The sequence below is a fragment of the Nothobranchius furzeri genome, chromosome 1, assembly GCF_043380555.1.
Source record: "Nothobranchius furzeri strain GRZ-AD chromosome 1, NfurGRZ-RIMD1, whole genome shotgun sequence".
NCBI classification, from domain to species: Eukaryota; Metazoa; Chordata; class Actinopteri; order Cyprinodontiformes; family Nothobranchiidae; genus Nothobranchius; species Nothobranchius furzeri.
Window position 1 is genome coordinate 31,602,606 of NC_091741.1, and position 24,493 is coordinate 31,627,098.

Genomic DNA, 24,493 nt, shown 5'->3' on the forward strand with positions numbered 1-24,493 from the left:
GCGCGGCGGGTTGGACAACCTGGCGCGTCGGGGTCTCCTCGGACCTTGGTGGTCTGTTTTCTCCGAGCGAATGACAGGGATCGGATCCTGGCTCTGGCAAGGAAGTCTGAGGTGCTGGTGGCTGGTAAATCGGTTCGATTTGCTGCTGATTTCAGCGATGAAACAGCTCGTCGGAGACGCCGCTGCTTCCCGGTTTTGAACCGGGCTCGCGCCTTGGGACTACAAGCTTTTCTTCTTTATCCTGCAAGCATCAAGATAATCTCTGATGGTGATCATCTGCTTTTTACAGACCCAGTGGCTGCTGAAAGTCACCTGGACTCTTTGGGTTGAGATGCCCTGAGATGTTTTGAGTGTACGAGCACCTGCGGAGGGCGGACTTGTGACTTTCCTCTTTCTTTTATTATTCTAATTCTGGCTCTTCCGCAGAGCAGGTAATTCCTTTTTGTTTTTGCTTCTCCTCTTGTTCGGTGAAATCAAATTTCGTCTAAGGTCAAATTATCCTTACTTTATTCTTATTTACTTATATTGATAAAATCCAGCCACCGTGTTGAGTTATGGCAATTTTTATTAGTTTAGGCGGCTGTGCTTTGAGCAGGTTTCAGGCCATGGGCTCAGATCTGAGACTTTTTGGACTATGAGTGATAACTCATTTAATTTCCGTGTAATTTTATTATATTTTGTTCTTTTTTTCTGTTTATTTTTGTTTTAGATTTTCTTCTGTATCTGCCTGCTGTGAGGGTTATTTTTGTACCTCGACTTTCTTGTTATGGGTAAAGGTTTACACATAATCCATCTTAATATAAGAAGCTTATTTCCTAAAACTGATTTATTAAAAGCATGGCTTGGTTATAATGAACCAAAAATAATTACGTTGTCTGAGACATGGTTGAATGATAACATTTCTGACAATGATATTTCTCTTGACAGCTTTGTTTTATATAGAATGGATAGAGGGACAAGGGGTGGCGGGGTTGCCACTTATGTCTCCTCTAGTCTGCAGTCTCAGGTTATTGTCCCGACAGTCAAACCACTTCACTTCGAAGCCATCTTTACTAAAATTTCTTTTAATGGAAATAAGCACATTATAATTGGAAACATCTACCCCCCCCCCCCCCCCCCCCCCCCCTAAACTTGAAGCAACACAAAATTTACTAGCTTCGGTTGAATCGTTGGGGGACTCAATGGAATTGATCTTACTTGGCGACTTCAATCTTAACTGGCTTGATGAATCTACTCTTCCAGAACGTATACTTTTAAATAGCTCAAATCTGACACAGCTGGTCTCAGAGCCAACTAGGACTTGTGCCACAAACTCTTCTCTCATTGACTGGATATTAGTAACTCACCCAGACAGATTTTCTGATTATGGCATTTTGCCCAACTGTTTTAGTGATCATTCTGTTATTTTTTGCTTCTGGAAAATATCTTTACCACATACACCAGCTAAGATGATCAGACTTCGTGACTTGCATACTTTTAACACTGATCAGTATTTACAGGAGCTGCATTCTCTTAATTGGAATAGACTGTTTCTCATACCTGATGTTAATGATGCTTGGGCATTTTTCCACTCTCAGTTCATGCAGGTTCTTGATAAACATGCTCCTTGGGTCAGTGTAAAAATTAAGGGCAGCCATTTGCCTTGGATTTCTCATGATTTAATTGCTTTATTTAAGAAGCGCGACAAAGCGTGGAAAGTAGCAAAACTTAGCAATCTGCATGAGCATTGGACAGTTTATAGAATACTAAGGAACTTCTGTACTACCCAGACTAGGAATGCTAAAGCTAATTTTTATAAGAATGCTTTGCATAAGGATATCAATAACCCTAAGCGCTTCTGGGATAAAATTAAAGACCTGAGGGGGAAAACTAATGTTAAAATCTCACATCTGAATGTTAATGGGAGTCTTATTAATGACCCGGCTGAAATTGCTGAAGCATTCAGTAAGCACTTTGCTTCCTCTCCTCTCCTTGCCTCTGCAGAACATCATGGGTCTTACACCCTGCCTCACTGTTGCTCCAGTGGATTTTCTTTTTCTGAAATTCGTTCTGAGGAAGTGCGTAAAGTTATACTGTCTCTCTCTAGTGGGAATGCTGCAGGTCCAGATGGCATAGAGAGTCGCTTTGTTAGGATAGCTGCTGATGTTCTAGCCTTACCATTATCTATTCTTTTTAATCATTCAATTAACTCATGTTCTGTTCCAAAAGCTTGGAAATGTACTAAAATAATACCACTGCATAAAGGAAACGATAGATCTGAACCTAATAACTATAGACCCATTGCTATAATTAATACAGTTGTTAAAGTATTTGAAAAACTGGTTTTTATCCAACTATCTAAATACTTAGAGGATAACAACCTACTATCACAGTACCAATCCGGGTTCAGAAAAAACTTCTCGACAACTACTGCACTGCTCAAATTTTCTAATGACATCTATTCTGGTTTTGACAATAATTTATTTGGTGGTGCGATTTTTCTTGATTTAACAAAAGCCTTTGACCTCGTCAATCACTATCTACTCTTAGATAAATTATATGCTTTTGGTCTGTCAAGGCCGTCTCTACTGTGGTTTAGTTATTTTCTTCATCATCGTTCTCAATTTGTTTCCTTTAATGGTTCTGAATCAAACACGCGTGGTGTCATCAGAGGTGTTCCCCAAGGCTCCTCACTTGGGCCATTATTATTTTCAATTTTTATTAATGATTTACCACAGTGCTGCAGATCCTGTTCTGTTCAGTTATATGCAGATGACACAGTCTTATACTGTTCTAAGTCGAGTAAATCCGAATTACAAGAAGCTATTCAGCCTAATTTTGACGAAGTGCAGCTCTGGCTAGCGCAGAACAAACTTCTTTTAAATAAATCTAAGACTTACTCCATGCTGTTTCACAGATGTAGTACTCTATCTGACAGTGACAGGACTCTTAATCTTTATTTTTTGGATTCCTCCCCGGTTCAACCGTCTGTTAAAATGAAATATTTAGGAGTTTGGCTAGAGCCAGAGCTGTCTTTTAAATTTCACATTCACACAACATGTCTTAAGGTCACACGGTGTTTACGTATCCTTTATAACTCAATAAATTGCTTTGAACCTATTGTACGAAAGCGCATCGTCACTCAGCTTCTGTTACCGATCATTGATTATTCTGATATTTTATACCAAAACTCAACAGTTTCTAGCCTGCGGTCTCTTGATGTCGTCTATAACAGTTTGTGTCGTTTTATTTTGCGGTGTTCATTTAACACTCATCATTGTTATATGTATGATCTTCTTGGTTGGCTTCCTTTAAAAGCTAGACGACAATTTCATTGGTTGATATTTATGTTTAAGTGCATTTATTTTGATTTTCCACTTTATCTAAAAACACTTTTGGTTCCCATTGATTCCTTGTATTCCACCCGCTTAACTACTCTTCCATCATTTGTTGTTCCTCGTTTTAAAAAGGAGGTGGGTAGACTCGCCTTTTGTGTTAAAGCTCCTCAGGACTGGAATAAATTACCCACTGAATTAAGATCCATTTCAACAATTCGTAAATTTTCCCGCACTGTTTATGCTTATGTAAAGCCAAGCTGTAGTTGCTTTGTTTAATCTTTACTATGATGATTTTGTGCATTCAATGGCTAACATGCTGTATTTCGTTGCCAAACTTTGTATTCAATTGGGATACTACTTCACTTTAGGTTTATTTACAATGTAATTTCTTGCCCTTATTTCTCTTGAGTGCCTCACAGCAGTTTTATTTAATTTAATTTGGTATATAGGTATGTATGTACGTATGTACACGTGTGGGTATCTATGTATCCATGCTTATGTGTTTATATTTACGTGTGTATATATATATATTTATTTTTATACATATCGTTGATTTTACTATTATTTACTTTCCCTTTTTTTTTAAGTCTGTTACAACTTTCTAACTCTGCCACCTTATTTGTTATTGGTTGTGTTGTAGGAGGACCTGCTCGAAAACGAGATGTTACATCTCAAGCAGTTTATCCTCCTGAAAAACATAAGTTAAATAAATAAATAAATAATAATACTGCAGTGTGCATACATTTCTGTTTTTTTCTCCAGAATTTTATGTTATTCTTGAAATCATGTATTGATGTTTAGCTTGGTGTCATATACTCCTCTTCTGTCTTCAGATGCGCTGCTGAAGTTTCTATGTCCCTCCCTTGCAAATCCTCCTGTCGCCTCCACCTCAGCCGAACAATTACGCAGTGATGCAGCTGCAGCATCATGCACTCCTCCAGTTGGCTCCACCTCAGCAGCACACCTTAGCAGTGATGCAGCAACATCAAGCACATCTTCTGCTTCTCCAATAGACCCTGCTGACTGGCCATCTCCTCTAACAGATAAGGTACGAACAGAGTTGGTTCACAGAGGTCCATTTCAAATTGAAAATAGCTTCACATTCCCTAAACATTAGTTATCTTGGCAAAACAATCCAAAATGAACTGATAGACTCCATCAGTTGTAAAATAATAGAACACATTGTGAAAGACATTAAAACCTCCAAATACTTTTCCATTATTTTAGACTGCACCCCCGATCTGAGCCATAAGGAGCAGCTCTCGGTCATAGTCAGGTTAGTGTCACCAGAAGACATTCCTCAAGTTAAAGAGCGTTTCTTGGGATTTCTTGTTGCAGAGCAGTCAACAGGAGAACATTTGACATCTCTTACCCTAAAAAGGTTAGAAGAACTTAATATCCCATTTGAGGACTGCAGAGGCCAGTCTTATGACAATGGCGCCAACATGAAGGGGAAAAACAAAGGTGTTCAGGCAAAGTTGCTTCAGCTGAACTCAAGAGCTTTTTTGTCCCATGTGGTGCCCACACTTTAAATCTGGTTGTAGCGGATGCTGCAAAAAGCTCACCAGATGCTCTCAGCTACTTTGGGCATCTAATCAAGTTATTCAAGCTCTTCTCAGCCTCCACCCATAGGTGGGATGTCCTCCTAAAATATGTCAAAATCACTTTGAAATCATGGGCTGAGACCAGGTGGGAAAGCAGAATAAAAAGCATCGAGGCAGTAAGGTATCAGACTGGGCCAATCAGAGAGGCTCTACTAGAGTTGAGGGAAACAACCGCAGACCCTGTGGTAAGAGTTGAAGCCCAGTCTTTGGCTGAGGAGATTGGATCCTATCGCTTTTGCATTTGTATTGCCATGTGGTATGACATTCTGAGCAAGATCCAGTATGTCAGTAAACTGATGCAGTCACCCTCCATGCAGCTTGATGTGGCCGTAGACTTGCTGAAGAAAACCAGAGATTCCCTCACCAGCTACAGAAACACTGGATTTTGTGATGCACAGACAACTGCAAAAGACGTGTGAGGAGATGAACGTGGAGGCTGAACTGAAACAAAAGCGGTTGAGAACCACAAAAAGGCACTTTGGCTATGAGTCTCCAGATGAGCCCATACAAGATGCACTGCACAAAATGGAAACCACATGTTTTAATGTGGTCGTGGATACTGCCGTTGCTTCTCTAGATGAAAGATTTCAGAATCTTGGAGGAGTGAATAAGACCTTTGGTGTGCTCCTCAATTTCCCCTATTTAGGAGAGGAAGACTTGCTACAGCAGTGCCAAGCTTTAAGTACTGCTCTGACCCATGACAGTCAGCCAGACATTGATGGCACAGAACTCGCAAATGCAGAATTTCCCACCATTGCCATCAAAGAATATGACAAGTATGGAACTCTTGTCCTTCGTGCATGAGAAAAAACTGGCAGAAAATTACCCAAACTTGTGGGTTGCTTTGAGAATCTCTGCCACCCTTCCTGTTACAGTGGCTGCAGCTGAAAGAAGCTTCTCTAAGCTCAAGATGATTAAAACTTATTTGAGATCTACTATGATGCAAGAACGTCTCAGCGGACTTGCCATCATAAGCATAAACCATGTGGTCTCAAATCAGTTGTCATTTGAGGATGTTATTGGTGACTTTGCTGCAAAAAACCCAGGAGAGTAAATCTGTAGCAGGTCATGTTAGGTTCAGGACATGTGGTGTAGTGTCATTGATAACGCAGTACCAAAAAACACCACTAGAGGACATTGTTAATCATCTTTTGGGTGAATTTTTATTGAAATCCTAACTTGTTTTGTTTTGTAATTCTTTCTGGATACTGGTTTCTTTAATGCTTTATTTTGTGTTGTTCCTTATTTTTATGGTTTTATAATTTTTCACTTTTAATTTTCTTAATATTTAAATCTAATGCTTTTAGTTTAGTTCATATTCTTTTATGTATTCAGTTCAAAATGTTTATATTTCTACGTATTCTGAATGTGCAAATGGCTTTTTTAAATAAAAAGAACGTCGGAGACAAAGCTATGTGGTTTCTTGTGAGTATGTACAGTCGCAGAGGATTTACTGCAGCGTAAGGGGGCGCCACCTATAATCTTGCCTAGGGCTCCGATTGTGTTTGGGCCGGGCCTGAGACTGAATGCTGTGAGAGAAGCCCACAGCAGCGAGAGCGGAGGAAGCTGTGTGTTTCATGTCTGAGTCTCCAAAAGCAACATTGCTCAAAGCCACCCTTGTTTGGAAAACAAATGTAAATGTTTCATGCCTCTAAAGAACATTCTAACGTAGTAGTTATAAATATATTGTGGTAATTGAAAAAATATCCCAAAAAAATTTAAGTGGTTTTCGGCAACTGCTGTTTAGCACTATCTTGTTTCCTCTGGCATCGCAGGTTTCTGGTTTCGGCAGAAGCGCCTCAGGGAAGATACCAGAGGGGAGGGGTGAGTGTTCCTTGACTGTGTTTGTGTTCAAAACCTAACGTGTTCTGTAGATTCACCTTAATGGCTTTAAGGAAGACACCAAAGACTTCTCTTTGTCTCTTTTACCCCATCCACATGCTTGAAAACATCTTTGTTTTGAGATGACCGTGTGAACAAAACCTGGTTGAACCAAGACCGAACTGGGCTGGGCCGGATGTGAAAATGCCATTACTGGATCAGAAGAGCTGAAACAAAGTGTTTGGTTCCTTTTATTTATCAATGTTGAAACAGAGCCTCTCCTCCTGGAGAAGAGATGAAGGACACTTGGACAGGTACAGAGTCCATGTTTACAGGACAACAAAGTTCTGTTGGGCCAGGTGTTAACAAAAATCTGCCAACAATAAATAGTTTCCTGAATAAAAGGCTCTTAAAAAAAAATAATAATAACTGTTATGAAAGCAAATGGTCTGACCCAGTTTGGAGGTCTCCCCAAAACCAGATCCAGTGGATTCATGCTCCAGATCAAACAGGTAAAAGTAGGTTGGCAGAGATGATACCAGAGTGGGAGGGGAGGAATGTAGTCAGAAGCACACCTTCAGAATAAAAGAAGGAACATTTCACTGATGACAGGACAGTTCAGAACCACCATAGTCCAGACTAAAGCAGGTAAAAGCTGCAGGGGGTTCTGGTTCAGAGGGTGGGGTGCTCATCCTTTTCTCTCTTCCAGAAGTTTGTGGAGCTCATCGGCATCTTCATCAGTTTTGACCCGGATCAGGAGGGGAACTGGACCACTGGGGTTTTTGTCATGGACGGGTGGGTTTGGAACACAAACCACCATCACATTGTTCTTCCCGACCCGAGAACACGGCATGGAGTGTTGCACAATGATGTTCAGCAGAATGTTTCCTAACAGAGAAAAGAGGAACCAAACGTTACAAACTGCCACAACCAACCAGAGAAGCTCAGAGGCTCTGGGTTCTGCTCAGACTCTGGACCAGGTCCTTGTGCCAGACACAGCTGTAGATATTTAGGGGAGAGAAAAACCATCACTTAAATCTTTGAAAAAATTCAGATCTATTCCAATAACAGAGTTCCTCAATTAAATTTCCTCAACATTCTGAGAATAAGAAATAAAAGGCTTCAAATGAATCTTCTCATTATGTCTTTGTGCTTTAAAATGAGTTTAGCTTGTGTCTAATTACTGTGAAAGCTGCTTTTGATCAACATGTTTTATGTGACTTTGACTTTCTGCTTCGTTTCATATCGGACTCCGCAACGTGACACAGAAAAAAAAAGACTGAGAAGCATCACAGACTATCAGTCTCTCTGAACACGTTTAATCCAAAGATGTATATTCTGACAGTATTTTCTCCACTGCGCTCATCCATCCACCATGCTCACCGATACTTCACTTTGGTGGATTTGGTGGATACAGATTTGTTGCTGATTTTAAACTTTTAGCTTGACTTATTATTCTTGTACAGTGACCTTAAGTTCCATAAAAGGCGCTTTTAAAAAATTTATTCTTAGTATAAATCGGTATGGGATTGATTAGTAGGTCTGAATCAAAAATGGTTGCCACTCCTCCTCCTCGCCCTGTACTTCGAGCAATATGATGATTTAAATCATTTGAAGGAGTCGACTGGTTTAAGCTAACATAGTCCTCTTGCTGCAGCCAGGATTCTGTGAGAGAGAGCAAAGAGATCTGATTATCACAAATCAAGTCATTAACTAACAAAGTCTTAGAAAAAATGGATCTAATGTTCAACAACCCACATTTAATTTTTCTAGTTTTCTGCTCAGTTGAATTTGTTCTAATATTTATGAGATTTCCATGATTTGCTTTATTAAGCCTGATATTTAATCTGTGTGGTTTTGGCCGTGGGCAGGACACTGTCTCTATGGGGTAGTGGGTGGGTAACAGTACAGAAGCTGCAGAGGGGTGGGTTAAACTACGACTCTGCTTCCTGGTCTGGATCCTGGGTTGTCATGGAGGACTAATAAAACTGGCCATGTTCCTAGAAAGAAGAGCTGCTCCATCCAAAGAGGGATGGATGCCGTCTCTCCGCATCAGACCAGGTTTTCCCCAAAAAGTTTTCCAATTATCAATGTAGCCCACGTTGTTTTCAGGACACCACCTAGACAGCCAGCGGTTGAAGGACAGCATGCGGCTAAACATGTCGTCACTGGTCCGATCAGGCAGGGGGCCAGAGAAAATTACGGAGTCCGACATTGTTTTGGCAAACGTACACACCGAAGCAACATTAATTTTAGTGACCTCCGATTGGCGTAACCGGGTGTCGTTACCGCCAGTGTGAATAACAATCTTACTGTATTTACGCTTATCCTTAGCCAGCAGTTTCAGATAAGATTTAATGTCGCCCGCTCTGGCCCCAGGTAAACATTTAACTATGGTTGCTGGAGTCTCTAATGCCACGTTTCTGACTATGGAGCTGCCAATGATCAGAGTCGGCTTGTCAGTGGGTGCGTCACTGAGCGGGGAAAATCTATTAGAAACGTGGACGGGTTGGTGGTGACCCACGGGCTGGGTTCTATGCTTCCTGCGTACCGTCACCCAGCTGGTCTGAGGTCCCGGCTGCTCGGGTTCCACTGGAGGGTCGCTACGGGGTGTTTCTGAGCTAGTTAGCCCTGCGCTAGCTAAGTAGCTACAGCTATCTATGGGCTTTTCAACAGCACGGAGCCAGGCCTCCAATTCTGACACCCTCGCCTCCAAAGCTACAAAAATGCTACATTTACTACACGTACCATTATCACTAAAGGAGGCAGAGGAGTAACTAAACATCTTTTGGCTCCACAGTTAAACAAGACAATTTGAGATGCATTTTGTGCACAAAGGTCAGAAGAGGACAGTTAAAAACTACTCTGGCTGCTCTGTTTTGAGCCATTTGCAGTTTTCTTTGATTTTTCTGTGCCGCACTGAACAAAACTAACATACATTACTGTAAATGAGATAAAACAAGACTTTGAAAAACAATTTTTAACCTAACCCTGCTTCTTGTTTTGCTGCTCTTGTGTGTCTTTGACTTGTTTCTTTCTCGCACTCCTTTTATATGTTCTATTGTTCGTGTGTTGAGTTGGCGTCCGGGTTCTCCTATGTATGTTTTATTGCAGAGTTTGTATGGGATTTCATAAATGACTCCACATTTAAGCCCAGCTGATATTTTGTCTTTTGGGTGCACTAGTCTGTTTCTAAATGTTGTGTATGGCTTTGTTGGTGTGTTTTTGTTGTTTTTTCATTGTTGTTCTTATTTTTTCTGTTATGCCTCTGATGTATGGTAGGGTTATCACTGGTTCTGGTTCTTGTCTTTCTGGGTTTCTGGTTCTTTGCTTTGGTTGTTTTCTTCTTTCTGTTGTTGTTTGTTGTTTTCCTTTGTTTATTGCCCATGTCGGGTATCCGCAGGTCTTTAAAGCATGTTGTATGTGTTTGTCCTCTTGTTTAAATGTGAAGTCGTTTATGAAATCCCATGCAAACTCTGCAATAAAACATACGTAGGAGAAACCGGACGCCAACTCAACACACGAACAATAGAACACAGAAAGGAGTGCGAGAAAGAGGCAAGTCGAAAACACACAAGAGCAGCAAAACAAGAAGCAGAAAGCACAATAGAGCTGCGGGAGTTGACGTCACTTCTCCCGGCATGCAACAGTTCAAATCAAAACGGCGCCATATTGGCAGGCAGAAGCCCGCAGCTGGACTATTTGTTATTGTCAGAAAACTCAATCAAACGGGAAATATGGTAGATTCCTGTTGTGTCCCAGGATGCAGAACAGACACGGACATCAGGAATGAGCCATCTACAGGATTCCCCAAGATCCGGAGCGCCGCAAACGTTGGATCATTGTAATAAAACGCGCTAGTGACCGGGCTAAAATGAAGCTGTGGGACCCCGAGAGTAAAGGTTTTCGCTTATGCAGCGACCGCTTCATATCAGGTACTTAAACCAACGTTTCCTCAACTGTGTGTGGTATTTATTTTAAATGCTTTTATTAGGATTCTTAGTGGGCTTCCTAAACTTATTTTGGCGGGGCTTTTTCTGTCTTATTACTCACAGCAACAAGTAAACATCACGTAAAACGTTGCCTCGTGAGTTCTGCGTGCTGCCGTTTACGTGTTTTATGATCTCAGCAATTAACCGGCTAAGCTGTATTTAATTTTTAACCAATGGTTGATCAATTGTCAGATCACACATAAAAAGCACTTTGGATTGCTATTATCTGTCTCACCGAGACGGATCTCAGACAGATCCTGAGACGCTCCTGCCTGACATTTTTATTTTATTCACGGAAAAAAATCAAACTAGTGATTCCTCTTGGCGTTCAGTTTATACATTCAAACAGTACAGCACTCTATTTAAACTACTTACATGTAAATCTGTTATTTGTCCATCCATCCATGTTCATCCGCGTATCCGGAGTCGGGGTGCGGGGGCAGTAGCCTAAGTCGAGAGGCCCAGACTTCCCTCTCCCCAGCCGCCGGAGCCAGCTCCTCCGGGGGAATCCCAAGGGGTTCCCCGGCCAGGTCCGGTAAGAAGTCCGCTCCGACAGCTTCTGGCGTTTTTAAAAAGTATCCCAGGGGCACGGTAAGGGTCGGAGATGTTTAGTCTATATAGTTTCTGACTATATAAAACGATTTCTTCGGTTTTAAAGTGTGAAGTAAACTCTGACAAAGTAAAATCCAAGCCGATCCCGTTCATGTTCATGTTTACGATCCGTGTTTGTTTACCTTTTTTTCCTGCCAATATGGCGTCTACTAACTGAGAGTCACGTGGGGTCCGGAGCTCTATAAAAAAGTCAGCCGTAACAGATCACTGCACAAGAGAAAACCAACGCAACAACTGGGACAACACAAGGATAATAAACACCGAACAACAGAAATTCAAACGATGGATAAAGGAAGCTATCGAGATGAGACGTAGATGTGGGACTATGAACAGAGACGATGGAGTTTACTCGTTGAATCGCGCATGGGATTGCATCATCGGAGAGGGCAGAGTGGGCAGCAGAGGGCGACAACATCCCCTGCCACCGCTGATAAACGAAGGGAGTGACGCCACCATCGGTGTCAGCCTGATGTTTGCAGCTGCAAACAAAACGTTGCAGGTAAATAAACCTTTTATGTGTTTTAAAAAGAACTAAAAGATAGAACAGATCCATTTCATTCTTTTCAAATAATTTTCTCTCTCCCTTTCCTTACATTTTTACTCTTTGTTCTTTCCTCCTTGTTAACATATTTTCATTCATTTTAAAAATATTTTAATATTTATTACTATTATTTTTTTGTTTATGTGAAGCGCCTCATGACTTTCATCTTGAGAGGCGGTATATAAAAGATCGTTGTCTTTTCCTAGCTCCCTTATCTTTGCTGGAACTCAAGGCCCACGCAGATGAGACTTCACTCTGAATGAAGTTCATCTTCCCTGGTTGACATAAATGACTTTTTAAAACTTTATGTTAAAACTCCATATAATCATACAATCAATGAACAAATGGCTTAAATCCAAAGTGTATGAATAATGTGTGAAAAATTTTGTACGTTCTTGCTGTGTTTGTCTTCTAATTTAATTTTTGTTTGTTTTTTAAACACAGATAAGGTTTCTCTTTACCTTACTGACGGTTTCGTTTGCAGCTGCAAACATCTCCAGAGCTGACGGAGATAAACGGAGTAGGAAGTGACACCACCATCAATGTCAGCTCTGGAGATGTTTGCAGCCGCAAACGAAACCGTCAGCAAGGTAAAGGGAAACCTTATCTGTGTTTAAAAAAGAACCAACAATGGAATGTGTGAAAATGAATATTTTTCCTGTAATGTTCCATTTCAGATCTTAAACTGAATCAATCAATAATTCAATAATCATGATTCAATAATTGTTGATTATAGTAATTTATTCCAGGTATGAACACAATAATAAGATTATTATTCATGTATAACATTTTTACTTCACATTAAGAGTTAACCTCACTGAGTATCTGAGTGGAGTGACTTTCTGAGGACTTTGATAGCACCCTGTTAACTTGTCAAATTCTGATTTGTTTAGAATTTGTAAACATTTAATTAATACAGAAATCACTGCCTGATTCTTCAGTCTTTGCCGTTCTTTTGGTAAGGCCATTCGGGTGAGCAAGCATTTGAGACCATCCACTTTTGACCTAAGGTCAAAACATCTCTCAGCAACGCTTGTGAGACATTACAGCCTCAGGTGCAAAATTGGATCAGCTTCTTGCTGTCACCTGAAGAGAGCCACACTTATCTGTGTTTTTCCCAAGGCTCTTTTGTCCGTCTGCCTACAGAGCGCTTCTCTGCATTTCCTCTGGCATTCACTATTTTTCAGCATGGACTTAATTAATTGGTCATTCAACGCGATTGATACGATTTTTTCTACGATGAGAACGGAGGAGGGGGCTCGCGTTTGTCCTCACGGGACACATGCAGCGGGATATATGTTCGATTCCTGGAAGAAGTGGAATGTCATCTGTCTCTCTCAGCTGTCCATTGAGGACGTCGAAGATGTGTGGATATTTGGCCTGATGATCACTGGATTTCTTCTGATTGGAGTGGGAGGATATCTGGTTTTCCGGAAAATTGGGATGACGGGAGCGATTGGAGGGCGACCCGCATCCATGGACGGCACCGTCCGGGTGGATACCTCACAAACTGGGACGTTACTCGAGGTGAATCGTAAGCTGGACAATGTCTTAGCTGTGTTACCGGTGTTAGTGCGCAGGATTGATAACATCTCGGAGAGGGTCACCGGACGGTGTGGAGATGTTTAATCACCGAATTGGCTTCACTGGAGGACTTGAATGATCAATACAGACTTAAGGCAGAGAGGAAAAATTATCTCTGTCTGACCCAAACAAAGTTCTGTTATCGAATCTGATGCCATAAGCAGCCTTGAGTTGCATGCAAAACAACCCCCACGATGGAAGGAATGCAGACAAATGCTGTGAAACCCTACCTACCCCCCACCTTCAGATTGTGGTCTCTGCATCGAGGTCATCAAGATGAAGGCACTCACTGCTCTCTGTGCTTTCCCGTGACCTCCCTCCCACCTGTGGATTCAGCCGGTTGAGCGCCACACAGGCAGCCCCCGCTGAGGAAAGCAGGGTCCCAGCCCCTCCCCCCTACCTACTGGGTCTCATGTTGTGAACTGTGACATTTGTGCTTATATGTTGGGTGGTTTTTTTTTGCATTGGAGTGCTACACCCTGCCGGTGTAACCCTGTTAATGCCTTTTTCTCTCTCCCCTGAACTCTCCTCATGTAATCCCCTCTTCATCTACTATAAGGAGCGCCGTCATGGCTGCTCCCGTGGTCTGCCTGTATCTGTCCTGTCTACATGTGTGTGTGTGTAATCTTGGTCAGGTTGTACTGTGGAGTCAAGTTCCTATGCTCTGGATCGCTGGAGCGCTGGCAATAAAATTCATTCTGATTCTGATACTAGACGGGTTGTACTCAGAGCTGGCTACAAGTTCCGGTGCCAGAGGTTCACACCATCAGCAGTGTCCATCTCGACCTGATCTTCACGTAAGGGTGCGTAGACCTGGCACAAATAGCGTTGGATGGTTTCATGAATAATCTCTAGCTTATCAAACCATCCAGCCAAACTGACTTTACAACCCAGACCTCAAGTTATCAGATACTCAAAGGTTTTGCTAAAACACCTAACTTCCACTCAATCATTTCATTCATCTGTCATCCTGTACAACCATCATTTCATTCATACTTTGTCATGTAAAATCATTTAGTTTAGGAAAATAGAATTAATTTCACCACAGTACATGATAAGGCAATCACTTTTACGGATTTCTGAAGAATCATACATTTTTCTGAAAGGGGAAAACTCAGGAAAGATTCTTCAAAACCCTCTAAAAAAATTTGAATTTTTTGCAATGACCTAATCGACTATTACAGATACTGACCAGACTGAATGAAAATTGCAGAAATTCAGTTTAACTACACTTCACCATCCATAAAATATGTTCAGATTTTCATTTTGTTAAAGAATACTGTCAAATCATTTAAGAAAATCTAATTTCTCTCAGAGAACTGTGTTCCACATATGTCACTTAAAGACATCTTACAGGGTAGCTGCTACCACTACTATGTGATTAAGCTGCATTTTGTTCTACTCTGTGCTCCAAGTGATTAGGGAAAATTGTCCACAAGGCATTCATTAATACCCAAGACTAAAGATAATTTATTGAACAAGTGAATGAGAACATTTTTTGCTGATAAATGTATAGATGAGTGTCTAGCAGTCTGTCACTGACTGCACCTACCAGGCGACGCTTGCTTGTGGTCCGTTTCTTACACTGAAAATGTGGGTGGAGTAAGACTCTGGTAGAGGCTTGACTGACTAAAGCCTGATTTATGCTTCTCCGTCTGCGTCAGTGCGGAGACACGCAACGCCATTATCCGTCCTTGCGTAGGGCTCCGGCAGGCACGCAAGTACGTACGGAGTCGAGCCCACTTTTTTAAACATCCGTCGAACGAGACGGATTACGCAAGCTTGTGATTGGGCAGGACGCCGCTGTTGTTTACAGCGCCGCCATTGCAAAGAGAGCCGAGGATAACTAGCGGCAGACACGGAGAAGCTTGAAGAATACCTCGCGAAAAAAACTCTAAAAATATGAACGTTTAATTCTCCCGTGACTGGAGGAGTGAAAAGATGCGCAGCAAGCGTTTTATTTGTGGATGGAAATGACAGGAAACGTGGGTTTAGAGGTGGGGAGCGCATGAAGCGGTGGGAGAATGAGAGACAAATACGTCCGTGTTAAAAGTCTCTTATATACACAAAAAACACAATATAAACACACGATCTTGGACCGATACATGACAGGATACCACAGAACAGCGCTACGCCCTCTGTGGTCCTGTCAGGCAATTGCTTTGCAACACTCCCCAGGAGACGGAGAAGTAAAAGCGCAAAACGCTTCCGTCAATCCGTGCGTGTCTGTCCCTTGCGGAGCTGACGGAGAAGCATAAACCAGGCTTAAGAAAACTGAACCGTTTTCACCAGTTTTGACAGAAACAGAAAATTTGATTTTTGACTTCAGTTACAACATCTTAACACTTGTTTGTTAGTCTGGTTTACCCAGGTTGGTGTCCGCACGAATGATCATCTGGATCTTTCCATCTGAGGTGTTTTTTAGGTGCAGCGTTCCAACTCCTTTCTCCTTAAACTCCGCCTCCTTCTTGTAGAACAGTTTGCACCTGAAAGCATCGGAACACAGGTTTCATTAGCAGCTCCACGCCTCAGGCATCAGGCTGATTATTGGACCTACTTCTTTGAGTAAAATGCGTCATCCTCCTTCACTTCCTTCACCTCTGGTTTGGGTGGCTCTTCCGACTCCTCATCTCCATTTTCATCTGCAGGAAGTGGGTTAGGATCTGGTCAACATCTCACGCAGGAATTCCTAAAGGCCTAAATTGTGTTTAACTTTGATGTAATGAAATAATTTTTGACTACGGATAAAAGATCAAACAGAACCTGCAGCCTCATCGGGTTTGGTCCCACCGAAGGGTGGCAGAGCAGCAGGTCCAGGAGCTCCAAAAAGGGAGGTCTGGCTTGAAGAGGAGAAAGAGAAGCTGGAGGCAGCTGATTTGGACCTTAAAGATCCTAGAACGGAGCTGTCAACCTTCTGGCCAAAATTGAACGTGATGCCAGAAGCCACTGGAGCAGTGCCAGAGACTTTTTGGGCCAAGTCCTCTGATGTGGTTCTACTGAAAGAGAACAGAGCTGCTGAAGGAGGAGGAGTCTCCGAGCCTCCATCAGCAGCTTCTCCTCCTCCATGTTGCTGCTCGATGCTGCTGAGATGGCGTTCATAATCCCTGAAGATGGGGTTCAGGTCACACAGAGGGTTGTCGTTCACATGTTTGGTGATCCAGTCACGGACAGAGCAGTTCAGCGCTGTCAGTTGCCGCCGGTACTCCTTGTTACTCTGGGTTGGGCTGGGGGAGGAGCCATTGGTCTGTCGGGTGGTGATGTCAGCAGTCGGTGGGACATAGGGCCCATTGAAGGTCAGACCTAAAAGAAGATTTGGGAGGTGGTCCTGATGAGTCAAGTCAATGTGGCAACCTCTGAGGTTCTGAATATCTGTTTCTGAGTATCGGTCAGGGTCCTGATCACGCATCTGGTGGACTTAAGTCCTCCAGAAGACAGGCGACATTAGGAGAATGATGGGTTGTCCTCACCTACTGTGGCACTGGAGACCCCAGTGTACAGAGCCTTGCTGCCCCCGTTGGTCAGACCGAATCCTTCGAAGCTTCCAGCCTTTCCAAACCCCGAGAAGGGAGCTGGTATCGCTGACGGAGCCGCAGAGAATCCTTTAAATCCACGAAAGGCTGCTCCACCGTCACCCTGAAACACAAAGCAGAGTCAGATGTTCTGACCCATTAAGCTTAATTTATACTTCTCCATCAGCTCCACGAGAGATGCATGCATGCACTGACAGAGATGTTTTTCTCTCTGACTTCTTAGTCTCTTGGAGAGCGCTGCAAGGCACTTCCCCGCAAGGACACCAGAGGGTGTAGCACTGTCCAGGGGTGTCCTGTTATGTTTCCGGTCCAAGATAGTGTGTTTACTGTTGTGTTATTTAGACTTTTTAACACAAACAATTTGTCTCATCCTCCTTCACCTCTTCATGTGCGACATTAACCTCTAAACTCACGTTTCCCATCATTTCTGTCCATGAATATAACGCTTGCTGCGTATCTTCTCACTCCTCCTGTCACAGGTGAATAAAACGTACATATCGTTAGTTTTCCAGCGAGATATTTTTCAAGTCTGTCACTAGATAACCTCAGCTCTGTTTTTGAAGGCGCAATGGCGGTGCTGTCTGATAGGTAAAAATTGATGGTCAAACAGACTTTTTCACATGATTTACATTTAAACTGTTGTAGAAATGCCTTCCTGCCTGAATGCAAATTGTTCCCTTAAGCCGGGCGTACACTGTGCGACTTTTTCACTTTTTTGAGCCGATTTTCCAGTCGTGCGAGAATCCACGACATCGGGGCGAGTTTTGCGCCGAGCGGTCGTGTACAGGGGGTTACGAGAGGCGATTAACACCACGTGACCAGCTGCTGATCAGCAGTCTTGAGCTCGCACGGACTTCTGGCGTGTTTAATATTTCGCTCGTCCCTCGTGAGGGTATCGCACTGTTGAAGCGGCGCTGCGAGCAGCTGTGACCCAAAAAGTACCAGAACCGCTCACGGCGCATGCGCAATCCTGCATCAACACCGCTCCCCGCTATTTCCCTAATAACACACGCTGTTCATCTTTCTTTCTACACATTTTTTACTCACAAAGATTGTCAAGAAAGCGTGTTTGTCGTGTTCATGTCAAATTAAACTGATCACAAAACACAGATTTACTTTCTTTATTTCGTTTTCCTCATCCAACCCCCATAAATCCCTGTGTGTCCTCCTGCAGCACTCCCGAAGGACAACAGGCAAAACAAGACAAAAAAGTCTGACGTGTTGAGTAAAAACTGCTATTTTTAACATATTTTTAGGGCCGACGTGTTGCTACCAGACGTGCAGTGTGAGCAGTCAGGTCGCATCCGAGAACTGGGTCGCGAAGTGAGCACGACTCGTGAGATCTGCCCTGCGAGGAAGTCACACAGTGTACGCCCGGCTTCAGCAGCCAAACCAAGGCTAGACTGGGAGACTCCTTGGTCTGTGTCTAGCATCCTGCTGTGAAGACCTCTTTGAAGAATTCCTGTTGTCTTCTGTGATGCGTAGGTGTGGTTATCTCTGACTTGGTGTGGTTCCTAATGAAAGCTCTCCGCAGCTTTGCTTCTGTGTGAGAGCAAACCGCCTCTGGCTCTGGTGTGTATGTTTTTCACCCTTTGCAAAGTTCGTTTATTGATTGTTGTTTGATGATTACAATTTCCAAAGATCTAATCCCTCTGTGTATGCTCTGACTTTTTTGAGGTAATTTGGGAGTAATATAGAAATTACCCAACACTGTTGATGACAGTGGCGTCCTGACCCATCACTCCGTCCACCCTTGAGAGCCTGTTGGAGAGCCCTCGAAAGGACTGATAATAGTGCTGCATGCGTCCGTCCTGCTGGACTTTTTAAATACATTTATCTCATAATATGTGTGACCATGTATGTACACAATGTTTATCCTCATACAGACGATTCATCCGTCATGTTTGAGATCCAAGTCACATTGCAGCTATCCCCCCCCCCCGTGTCCTGTCTGGCTGTGAAGCAAACAGAATTGATGTCTGAATGCTGGTAACAAGCCTTACAGATTTACTCTCAGGTGGAGCATCAAAGCGTCTGCTTTTAATGTCACGCCTGATACTTCAAACTTTATTGTTATTGTTGTTGAATGCTTTGTAATTCCGACCAGACACGGAGACAGAGGTGAAAGAGAAGGGGGGGGGGGGGGGGGGGGGTGAAGACAATTAATGATGAACAAGAATCTGCATCTAGACCTGCAGAAAAGGGACACACAACAGTACAACAGGAGCAAGCTATCACTGCGTTAACCTGATGAGGAAATGTAAAATCAACATTGTTTAACTGAAGAGTCACACGATAATAAATCACAGTGCAGTGCCCAAGCCCATACTTATGAGAGCACCATGTGAGCACCTGTGTGTGTACACGCGCTTGTTTATGTAAGGTTTCTCTATAGGAGCGTCCAATAGAGAGTGTGAGGGACCACAGATCCGCCCCCTAAAGATGCGTAGGAGACGGGGGGAGCTCCAAGTCCCAGAGATCCAGGAGCTGCCCCAGAAAACAGAGACCCCAAGGAGACTGTGACCAGAAAAGCCCCCGCCCCCCTCAAGAAGCACAGAGGATCGCCCCAGGGGGCCACAAACAGCAGCCAGCTTCACCACTCTCTCTTTATTCTGCTCTCCCCACCTATTCCACCTTCCTCAGAATCCACTGATTTCCCTCTTTCCTGTTCACTCTCTCTCTTTCTTTAAATTTTTTAATCACAATTGTCTATTTTTTGCTCATTTTAAATATATTTTCACCATTTTATAAATTATTTTTTATATTTTTACATTTTTTGTTTTTGTGTAGCGCCTCATGATTTTTATCTTGACAGGCGCTATAGAAATGATATTTTCTTCTTCGTCTATAGACCAGAACCAGGATCTTGAAATGAACTCTGCAGGTGACTGGCAGCCAGTGAAGCTGGAGGAGAAGCGGGGTGATGTGGGTGTGTTTGGAGGACTTGGTCAGAAGCCGAGCACAGGCGTTCTGAACCACCTGTAGACGGTTCAGGGAGGTTCTGCTCAGACACGTGAAAAGAGAGTTACAGTAGTCTAACCCCGGGTTTCCACGGGAGCCGTCAGCAGCACGTTACTGCAGCAGCACGTCTTGCTGCTGCGTGGCCCTTCCCACGAGACGCGAAGCAGCAGGGGAGCAGCTGTCACCGACCGAGCACGAAGTCTCACGAGTGACTTCGTCAGTAAACACAACAACAAGCAGGAGAAAACTACAACAAGGTTTGTGTTTTATGTTCTGTCCGTTTTATAATCGCCAATACGGACCTGAAAAACAAAGGAGACCTCTAGCTAGGTGATAACTTCTCACGGGGACGCACAGTTAGTAACATTTTTTAAAAGTAAAGCAACCGGAAGGCAGTACATTCTTTATTCTGAAAATCTCGGGAGCTTCTCTCCATTTCCGCGTCCGATTTCCTGTCTTTCCTTCCCCAAAAATGTCGAGCTTGACCCGTTTCAGAGGCGTCGCGCGTAGAAAATAGAACCGGCGCGTAAAGGCCGCGACATGCTGCTCCTGAGACACGGCCGACTCGCGCTGCTGACGGCTGCCGACGGCTCCAATGGAAAAGGTTCTGTTGACCACAGCGGTTCCTATCAGCAGCTATGACGTGCTGCTGCAGTAACGTGCTGCTGACGACTCCAGTGGAAAGCCAAGGTAAGCGTGAGGAGATGAAGGTGTGGAGAACTGTCTCAAGTTCAGAGCGGGACAGAATGGGACTCAGCTTAGCAACGTTCCTGAGATGGAAGAAGGAAGAGCCAACAAGAGAACTGACATGAGAATCCAGGGTGAGAGCTGGGTCAAAGGTCACGCCAAGATTCCTGACAGAGGGTTTGGTGTGAGAAGCAAGCTGACCAAGAGAGTCTCTGACTTTGGGAACCAGCTTGTCTGGTGCACAGATGAGGATCTCAGTCTGATCTTCATTCAGCTGAAGAAAGCTCCCACCATCCAGGTTTTGATAGAGTCTAAGCAGGTGTGGAACAGCTGCAGCTTAGACATCTCATGGGGCTTAAAGGAGATGTACAGTTGGATGTCATCTGCATAAAGATGGTAGGAGATGGTAGGAGCTCAGGATGTGCTGAAGAGGAAGCAGATAGAGGAACCTATCCCACAGAACCTTGTGGGACACCATGGGTAAGAGAGGTGGTGGAGGACCTAAACTTGGAGACGGCCACAGAAAAGGAACGCTCAGAGAGATAAGAGGAGAACCACTCCAGAGCAGTTCCTGATAGGCCTACCCAGTCTCTCAGCCTCTCCAGTAGCAGGTGATGGTCAACAGTGTCAAAGGCTGCAGTCAGGTCCAGCAGGACCAGAACCAGAACCCTGCATCACTGTGAGTCAGAAGGTCATTAGAGACCCTAAGAAGAGCTGTTTCAGTAGAATGAGCTCTACGAAAACCTGACTGGAAGCTATCATAGATGTTATGTTCATCAAGAGCAGCTGTGAGTTGTTTAGCCACAACCTTTTCCAAGATCTTGGAGATGAACGGAAGTTTAGAGATGGGTCTGAAGCTGCTATGGAGAGAGGGGTCGAGACTCGGTTTTTTAAGAAGCAGGTGGATTACAGCGTTCTTAAAGTAAGTAGGGACCTGACCAGAGACCAGAGAAGCATTAATTATAGAGAGCACGCTGGGACCGATGGACTGAAAAGCACTTTTAAACAAAGATGAGGGTAAGCTGCTCCAAGCTATTGCTCCTACAGTAGCCGCAGCAGTCACACATGTGATCAATGCATCACTGACATCCGGTACATTTCCCACCTCTCTCAAGCATGCTCAGGTTAAACCGCTGCTAAAAAAAACATCTCTTCCTCCAAATCATGTGGAGAACTACCGACCTATCTCTCTCCTCCCTTTTCTGTCCAAAATCATAAGGGTGGCTTTCAAGCAGATCACAGAATACCTCTCACAAAACTGTCTGCTTGACCCTTACCAGTCTGGGTTCAAAAAGGGCCACTCCACTGAAACTGCTCTGTTAGCAGTGACTGAATCCTTAAAAGAAGCTAGAGCAACTGCCAAATCCTCAGTGCTTATCCTGCTCGACTTATCGGCTGCATTTGACACTGTCAACCATGGCTTCCTTTTGTCCACACTCTCTAGCATGGGCATCACAGAGAAAGCACACGCCTGGTTTGAATCATACCTCACAGGACGATCACTCAGCGTATATTGGCTTGGACAGTCCTGTGCCGTGCACCACCTTGCCACAGGAGTCCCCCAGGGCTCTGTACTAGGACCTCTTCTCTTTGCCATATACACCACCTCACTGGGTGAGATCATTCGGTCACATGGCTTCTCCTACCACTGCTATGCAGACGACACCCAGCTCTATCTGTCATTTCCACCGGACGACCACACTATCTCAGGACGAATATCAAACTGTCTCTCTGACATATCAAAACGGATGAAATCCCACCATCTCCAACTCAACCTCTCTAAAACTGAACTACTTGTCATACCAGCAAAACCATCCATACAGCACAATATCTCAATCCAAAATGACTTCCTATCTCTGGCTCCTTCAAAGGCAGTTCGAAATCAGGGTGTTGTGATTGATGAACATCTGACCTTTAAAGATCATGATGCCTCTGTTGCCCGTTCATGCCGCTTTGCGCTGTATAACATACAAAAGATCAGACCATACCTAACACAACATGCCACCCAGCTCCTGGTGCAATCTACTGTCATCTCCCGCCTCGATTACTGCAATGCCCTTCTAACTGGTCTTCCAGGCTGTACTGTGAGACCTCTTCAAATGGTCCAGAACGCAGCGGCGCGTCTCCTCTTCAATCAGCCTAAAAGAGCACACGTCACCCCTCTGTTCATTGAGCTCCACTGGCTACCGCTAGCAGCACGCATCAAATTCAAATTGCTAACACTAGCATACAAAGTCCGAGACGGTACGGCTCCCATCTACCTGAATCCTCTTGCAAAGGCTTACGTCTCGGCCCGGCCGCTCCGGTCATCACAGGATTGTCGGCTAGCAGTGCCTACACCACGCTCAGGACAATCCAGACTCTTCTCATGCATCGTTCCACAAATGTGGAATGACCTTCCAAGCACTACCAGAACTGCGGCTTCCTTTTCTATTTTCAAGAAACTCCTGAAGACCCTGCTCTTCAGAGAGCATCTTCTTAACTAGCACCTTGTCTGCACCCGTCCCCCCTCTCTACTGTCCACTCCTTGTTCCCTCCTCTCCATGATTGATGTCAATTTGTTGTTGTTACTATTGCTGTTAGACTCAAGGGCAAAATGCCAATTATCACTTGTAAGTCGCTTTGGACAAAAGCGTCTGCTAAATACATAAACATAAACATAAGATGTGGAGGGGGCATGCAGAGGTCTTCATTGAGTTAACTAGTTTGGTTAACTCAGGCAAAGAAACAGGAGCAAAGCTATCTAGGATGATGGGCCTGGTTGGAGTCGGGAGAGGCAGCGATAAGGCTGAAGGAGAGATGCTAGATCTAACCTTATTGACTTTGTCCACAAAGAAAGACAGAAAGTTCTCACAGTCTGCAACAGAGTGGATGGAGGATGGTCTCTGAAAACAACAGCTAGGCCTCCACCACGACCAGAACCCCGAGACTGGCTAAGAAAAGAATAACCACTCGGGCAGAGTTCAATCAGAGCAGAATAATCAGATGTTTGCTGCCAAACTTCAGTCAGAAACAGAAAATCCAGGTTTTTAGAGAGAAATAGATCATTGAGCAGGAAGGACTTATTGTTAACAGAGCGGGTATTTAATAGAGCCATGCTGAGTGAGGTGGAGGAATACAGAAACAGCTGGAGTTAGTGGACGTAAATTAGCGGGGTTAGATCCACGGTGTTTATAAAAACCACTTATGGAGGGAACAGGAGGAGAAACCACTGAGGAATGAGGATAAACCGACCTTAAAAAACTTGGACGGATGAACCGCGTCCCAACGCGGCCTGGCGGGAATGAGGAAGTAAGTAAGTAAGTAAGTAAAAGTTTATTTATAGAGCGCCTTTCACAGATATAAATCACAAAGCGCTGTACAACATGATAAAGATCAGGGCAAATACCTCTAACCAATAAAAACATCAGAAAAACAATAACAATGATAAACGTAGAAAATAAAATCATGACTATAAACAAAGTGAAGGTGTGAACCCGAACAAAGCCATCTTTTTGAAACATTTAGGGAGGGAACGCCTGGATGAAAAGGTGAGTTTTTAGATGATTTTTAAAGACCTCTACAGTGTTAGAGAGACGGAGATTTGAAGGTAGACTGTTCCAAATTCTGGGTACAATAGTCTGAAAGGCCCTGTCCCCTTTGGTTTTCAGTCTGGTTCGAGGAACAGTCAGGAGGTTTTCAGATGTGGATCTAAGGTTCCGAGAGGTGGTGTGTGGGGATAAAAGCTCAGATAGGTAGCTTGGAGCCTGGTTGTTAAGAGCTCTATAGGTCAGGACTAAAACTTTAAACTGTATTCTATATTCTACCGGGAGCCAGTGGAGGGACTGTAAACCTGGAGTGATGT

At 43.7% G+C, this 24,493-nt stretch overlaps 1 protein-coding gene across 4 annotated transcripts in view; it reads right to left on the minus strand.

The window, feature by feature from the left end:
- Positions 1-6,980: 6,980 nt before the first annotated feature.
- Positions 6,981-24,493, minus strand: part of nup50 (nucleoporin 50) — a 51,517-nt gene continuing 34,004 nt past the window's right edge. For all 4 annotated transcript variants that reach the window (XM_054738337.2, XM_054738338.2, XM_054738336.2 and 1 more), the window contains 5 exons: positions 16,939-17,104; positions 16,235-16,771; positions 16,029-16,113; positions 15,839-15,957; positions 6,981-7,630 (listed from right to left, as the gene is read on the minus strand). In XM_054738337.2, the coding sequence (XP_054594312.1) occupies positions 7,431-7,630; positions 15,839-15,957; positions 16,029-16,113; positions 16,235-16,771; positions 16,939-17,104 (1,107 nt within the window). In that variant the 3' untranslated portion in view covers positions 6,981-7,430. The remainder of the gene's footprint in view (positions 7,631-15,838; positions 15,958-16,028; positions 16,114-16,234; positions 16,772-16,938; positions 17,105-24,493) is intronic.